The sequence below is a fragment of the Diadema antillarum genome, unplaced genomic scaffold (genome assembly GCF_040938485.1).
Source record: "Diadema antillarum isolate AM-2024a unplaced genomic scaffold, OU_Dant_1.0 seq00000821_RagTag, whole genome shotgun sequence".
Lineage (NCBI taxonomy): Eukaryota > Metazoa > Echinodermata > Echinoidea > Diadematoida > Diadematidae > Diadema > Diadema antillarum.
Window position 1 is genome coordinate 1,005,463 of NW_027271698.1, and position 7,038 is coordinate 1,012,500.

Consider the following 7,038-nt stretch of genomic DNA (forward strand, 5'->3'; position numbering starts at 1 on the left):
ATTTTAAAAGCACAAATAAGAACACCCAAAACAATGGAGTTTTCTGTAGAAAACAAAGTTTTAATCACTTTACAAGTGGCATACGGTAATACACATTGTACAGGGGTCACTGTTCATTCTCAATATCATTCCATGATTTTATACATTGTAGTGGGAATGACATAATGAAGGAACACAAAAGACAAAGGGAAATATAAATCATTAACAATAATTTCCCTTTCTTGAAACTATGATGTACATGTTATCTCTTTCAAATACGACATTATTTAATGAGGGGCTCACTACTTAAAGGAATCAGTTGGGGCAATTTTAAATTTGAACTGTGAAAAAAAGAAAGAATAAGAGAATGCATATAACCACGGCCTGTATTAACAGGCAAACTTGTCTACTGTTTCGTCATAGAGGGAAAACATCCTTTGTATATGTGACACAAATCTTTGCACAAGTAGTTGGTCTTCTCTGCAGTCATAATTGTGCCAATGTTGATCCCCAATCAGGGGCCAAAGTGGCAACAGGGAACACAAATAAACCACTTATATTTATTCCAATCATTAAAAGAGAATGACCTGCCTTTAGTCCAGCGATACAAAAATGAATGTGATTTATCCGGATGGATTTACAAAAGGGTTTCATGCAATTTCTGATAGATGTGAGCCATGTGAGCCACTTTATTTTTGCTAGAAATGGACTGGATTTTGAGTGGACCATATCAGAATGGCTTTGTGCAGAGAGGGGGTGGGTTGGTGGAGGTTCTGGGGTCCAATGGACCCCATGAATGGGATCTGACAGGGGAATGACAAATTTGCAGGAAATCATGTTAGCCTAGGCTGCAGCATGGATGTCCATGGAGTCCCATGTCTGAGCATACACACAACTCACACACACACATGCATATCCTCACTCGCATAGATGTACATCGTCACATACATTCAGACATGCTGTAGAGAAGGTAACAGAATGTCTACTGTTTAAGAGTTCAAGAATGCGCTTCTGCAACCGGGTATGAAATTCCAACATCCCACAATAAGTATTTCTGTCCAATGCCGACTTCAAGCATAGGTGCGAACACATTGTCCCACCTCACACAGTTCCGTGTGACGTTGTGAGTACAGCGCTAATAAGATTTCAGGAGTTTGGTACCTACAGTGATAAGTCCTCAAACTCTCCGAGTGGAAAAGCAAGAACTCCACATGAAGTATTATTGCCTGCTCTCCTGCAAATATTTCATTGTGTCTGCCGAATGATACATCCGAAAAGTGCAACATATCTTTCAAAATGTACCTTTAAAGAGACACATGTCGTTTTCTTTTAATTGTTATTCTTTCTTGACAGTGAGGCTAGAAACACCCACAAAAAAATTAATTTCTCCATCTCCAGTTTGGATCGGTTTTACAAATGCCATGAGGTACTTTGGTGACTCTTAATGTTGTTGCCGAGTGAATCTTATTGTAGTCTTCATTTCAGCTGAGAGCTCTGATACCATGCCCACAGTTCCTCGATTTTCTGCAGAGAGAATAAAAGTACAGAGCACTCAAATTATAACAAACACGGTTTTAACAAAATTTGTTACAACAAAGTAAAAATTCAGGTCCCACAATTACTACTTACAGGTACTTATGTCTATGTAATTTTCGTTAGGTAAAAATAAGAGAAAGCCTCAAAAGTGACTTAAACTTCATCTGAGAGACTTTATGTACGAAAAGATCACTAGAGCGCTTTCCTAAACTTGAGGACCGTGCTGATATTTTCAGGGGAAAAAAACGGAGCATCCAAAGCCGTACTTCAGAGCAAATGCGCCATCAACGAATTGGAGAATCTGCGCATTCGGCAGCGGGTCTCTCTCTCTGTTAACGTAATCCCTGAAGGAATTATGGAGTATAACGTCACCAGAAAAACATGCGACATAGTAGTTAAATCACTGCTAGGAGTTGTTATGTGGTTTTAGAATTGATATACACTCAGTGATAGAAAGTGTTGGAATCATTTGGGACTTCATAACCATTACACTTTTGTAGCCATACTCAGGTCTACAGTTATGAATACTCGTGCCCAAGCCAAAGCCAAGCTAAATCTTCATTTCAAACTGTCACACTCTGAGATCGAAACAGTTGGCGAGAGAGTCACTAAAGAGACATTAAAACCCATTAATCGAGCATAATGATATTAAATATAATGGCACATACACCCCTAGTTTGACTCGATAGTTTTTTGCTTGCTAAACTGTCATTGCATTGCTTCACTGGCTCACATAAAGAGTTTTGAAGGAAATGCTTTACATATTTTGTCTTTAAATTTGAATTTATTTCTTTAAATTTTATTTATTTTGTCTTCTTCTTTTGCATAGGTCAATAATAATAATAATAATAATAATAATAATAATAATAATAATAATAATAATAAAAAATAATAATAATAATTATAATGATAATAATAATCATAATACTAATAATAATCATCATGAAATATTTATATAGTGCTTAATACAAACATGTTTCGAAGTGCTTTACAATTATCAAAAACAAACTAATGTGTGCAGAACCACAGTGAAACCAGAAACATTAACGGCAAGAAACTTTCATGAATTGGAGAAGACAGACTTTATTGCAGCATGAAGCTTTCATGTACTTCCACTGGCGTGCAATGCATTGTGTACACATAAACTTTCACAAATCTTGGCCCCTTGCAAAATTTCCAAATGCTTCATGCACACAGAAATGTCTGGTTTTACAGTAAAGCGTTAACTTACTTGTGTGTCCTTGATGTGGAACCTTGATGCGACAAAGTTTGAAAACTTGATCTTCTTCTTGGGCTTGTCGGGTGACTGTAGTAAAGACAAGGGAAAGCAGAGAGAGAGAGAGATTGAAATCAAACAAATGGAGATTAACAGCATAATTTGCCATATGCAGATGAAACAAAAACCGAGCACTAGTGCTTTATATTAGTTCTAAAATGTGAGTTTGGGATAGAAACAACCTCTGTAAAAAATTTGAATATGTATAATCAATGTTAAGTATTGTTAAATACACAAAATGTAAACAATAATCATAATAAAAATGTTTTCAGACTAAACCGTCTACAGTTATGGTTTAATGAGAAAAATACTGTTATCTCCTCATATTTTAGGCTTTATAGCAATAACTTTATAATGTTATGGTAGGATATTTTTGTGATACAACAGACCTACACATATGCATCAAATGTGATATCTTTAACATTTCTTAAATCACTGTTCCCAAAGGTACACAGGGCCTTTAATCACAGACACTTAGCCTAATATCCGGGTCTCAATAGGACATCTAGAAATCATCAAAATGTGAACATGGTCTTCCAATGACTGATTTCATGACAATTATTGATAACGTGTGGATGCACCGTCTTCACTGGCACCTACACAGATCTGATTCTCTGTGACTGCTGGTGATTGGACTTCACACATGCACTTCAGGAAAGCAGTATGGTACTTTGTTATCACACATGTGCAACTGATCCCCTGCTTTGCATGGAAAGGCATAACTTTATGGACATCAATCAGCCATGAATACAATGTATTAAAGCAACAGGTGGCTCACAACTAGCACATCGACAACTGCGGTGGGAAAAAATTTGTGACTTCTTGTCTGTGCAGCATCAGCACATGGGATTGTTCGTATCTCCCTCCAATTTCCTATTGCGCCAAGCGTGCTTGACACAGCATGCCATGAAGTACACGGCTGCTTAGGGATCGAGTGTGGCCCAACAAGAGTGGGGAAATGGGGGGGGGGGGGGAATGGGGTGCAGATATTTTCCTAAGGAGAAAATGGTGAGGAGAAATTGTGTGTGGCAAAGAACCTGGGGAAAAAAGCAACAATATACAAGCTACGGGTCCTTGTCCTTTCAGAGTGCTTAGACAAAGAATCAGAAAGGATGGAAGCCAAGAGATTCGTATCTTCAAGAGTTTGTTGATTTCAAGATATACATTGCATGGGAAGAAGGCTTAAATCTTTCTTCTTTTTCGCTGCCTCAAAAAGAACAGAAAAAAAAACTGAAAAGAAAGAATTTCAAAAGAAAGTATGGGTGCTGGCTTGATCACGCCACGCCAGGAAAGCAAGCCATCATTTTATCAATTCACGAGGGTCTAAATGTCTGGATGAAATTTAATACTACAGTCGAATCCATCTATAATGACCGCTCAGGGGAAAAATGTGAAATGTGGTTGTGATACAAAGGTTTGGTGTCAGAGCCATTGTGATAGATATTGTCAATATCCCATATGATTACATGTATGGACCTACACAAGGTCACTTGTGCTGACTAACTGCACCTTTTCTTTGAGCTATCATTAGTTACGTTCACACGCAGTTGCCAAACTTGAAGTTTAGGTCGAAAACTTAACTGTTGATGATTAGCTCCACTCGTGAATTCAAGACACGGGTTCTTCACACGTGCACTTAAACTCGCAGTAGCAACTTACCAGCAAGCCCAACTCGATAATTACAACGTAAGAGCAGAGTCTTTGCTAGATGACCTTGTGCCCATACAAAATAGCGCAGTGAATGAGACGCGAGGTTCACGCTAACTCAAAAGCTCATTGATATTGTGTCCACATAGAGCGAAACTACTGGTGGGGACCCCCCCCCCCCCCCCCCCCCCCCCCCCCCCCCCCCCCGCTAGACTACAAGCTAATCATCGAGAGTTAAGTTTTCAACCTAAACTTAAAGTTTAGGAACAGCGTGTGAACCTAACTATTGGTTGTCTTTTAAAACATCTGTACATAAGTTGTAGCTTTAGTAAGCTGATCACTCTGTGGCCTGTCCTGATGGGTGGTCATTGTGCACACTCTCTTGCTAACAGTCCAGCAGAAACCAATCCTGTGGCCGCATGTTCACAGTAAGCAGGTGGTTGCTACGCACAGGTTCTTTAAGTACACACTTTTTATGCAGAGGATTTCCATGTGGCCACTTTGGGCAGGTGATTGTTATAGACGGGTGGTATCTACTATGATTGCCAAACTTACAAGTCTGTATTGTAGCCTCTGCTAGCATGTACAGTTTTAACCCTCCACAGGTCTAAGTGAACTAAAGTGTTCATTAATATGAAGTAGATTCACAGAGCCGAGTCTAATAGGCCATGATGAGTTCATTCAAACATGATTAGCAATTGTCTGAAACTGTACAAGACATTAAAGATGAACAGAGACAGTAGAAAAAGAAAACAAATCACGACTTTGGAAAGGGGATCTCTCTATGGATACATATTAAAGAAGGAAACGCAAACAACTTGTTGGTGGCATTGAGCAAATGCAAAGAAATATTGACTTAACTTCATGGGAACAGCATATCATCTGTCCATCCCACTTTAAAAGGAGTTGATGGCTAACTTTATGATAGGTGTGAAGGGAAGAATAGGATTGTAGATATATTTCCTGTTTTGTCAAAGGGTCGCAACCCACTGTCGATGCTTGGGAAGCGGAAAGGCGGAACAATCGGGGGAGAAAAATGGTGCATATTGCGGCCTGGCTGAAAAGGAAATTGAAATGTTTGGGTGCGTATGAGAAGAATGAATTGAGCCAAAAATGAGTGGCAGAATTTTGTCTGTCCTCCTCCGTCCACACCAAATTAGCGCGCGCAGAAGGACACGCGGCTGAAAAGGAGGCAGAATGGGCCGGTGCAAAGAGGGATGAAAGAAAAACAAGAATCGGAAGACAGAGGTGTCCGCGGTATCAAATGATTCGGCAAAGGTGAGTGCGGGAGCCTCCCAGTCCCATCTCTTGCCATCTGTGTGAGGTGTATATACATGGCGATACATAAACAAACATCTGTCTCAGAATCAATGCCAATATGCTTCTTCACCTCCCCCCCCCCCCCAAGCTTGTGGTGAGAGAGCGACAAGGAAAGGAGAAAACGTCTTAATTGTCTTCAGCGCTGACAATGACAAGATAAACACTGGCGAGGGACATGTTCATGTTCTCTAAAAGCAGACGGTAGCCAAAGGTTTTAAAGGTAAAACATAGTCTTCATCTACTGCAGAAACTGTCGATTTTTGCTCTAAAATGGAAATATAATGCATAAGAAATGTGTGAAATTGTGATAGATGAGACAATTTCAGTTGGGTAACGATGAAAATGCAAAATATTACCCCAAAAGGTGAGACAGAAATAGTGTTATCTCAGAGGATCCCCAATTGTGGCTGCTACATGGTGTTTTATATTCAATTACATCGGTTAAATATATCGGGCCATAGCAATTAATCCATCACATGAGGTGAATTACACACAGCTTGTTAGCTGCATGTGATTCAATACTACTCCTAGGGCATAATTTGATCATAAAGTACTAGCAGCATTCTTCTACATAACTACTGCTGAAGGGGGAGGGCGCTTCAGGATTAAAAGTCGGGTACACAGACTTTTATTATTTTACACTTTTGATCTCCAAACACTCTAAAACAACTCCTTATCCCGGCAAATTGTGTCAGCCAGACAAGTTTCTTAGCAGACCCTTTAGATATTATTGCAAGCAAATTCCAAATGGTGGAAGATGAATTTTGAGCCCTTCTGAGAACTAGTTGTAGCCTTAACGCTGAATTCTACTCTTCTCTGATGCGAGACATTTACAGTGCTGCTGCATGAGCTCATATAGAAAAACCTACTACCCAACAGACAGACACACAGACACACAGAGGCAGGAACAGCATCAGGACTGAAAAACAGGATAAGAAATAAAATGGTTCGATGAATTCATTAGCATGAAGGTTGAATGACCAGATTGTATTTGGATGAGTGACCAAGGCTGCCTGGTGGTGCATGATTCATTGTCCTGTCCGTTCGTTTGGTCGGGGAGCAGCGCAGAGACAATTAGAGCTGCTTTTCGCTGATGAGTCCCACCTTCTTAAATCAATCAGTTGCACACACACACACAAACACAAAATGGCAAGACTTGTAGGTCAAAACAACACCTCCATGCATTAAAAGACATATAATAGCGATCGAAGCCGCAACGGATAAAACTACCTTCATTTCTGTTTTTAATTCACGTAATGTTTCTACAATACTAGGGGTAT

At 39.6% G+C, this 7,038-nt stretch overlaps 1 protein-coding gene across 1 annotated transcript in view; it reads right to left on the minus strand.

Moving 5' to 3' along the window:
* Positions 1-818: 818 nt before the first annotated feature.
* Positions 819-7,038, minus strand: part of LOC139739899 (uncharacterized) — a 53,762-nt gene continuing 47,542 nt past the window's right edge. The window contains exons 8-9 of the mRNA XM_071650500.1: positions 2,747-2,821; positions 819-1,503 (exon numbers count right to left, since the gene is read on the minus strand). Coding sequence (XP_071506601.1) covers positions 1,456-1,503; positions 2,747-2,821 — 123 coding nt within the window. The 3' untranslated portion in view covers positions 819-1,455. The remainder of the gene's footprint in view (positions 1,504-2,746; positions 2,822-7,038) is intronic.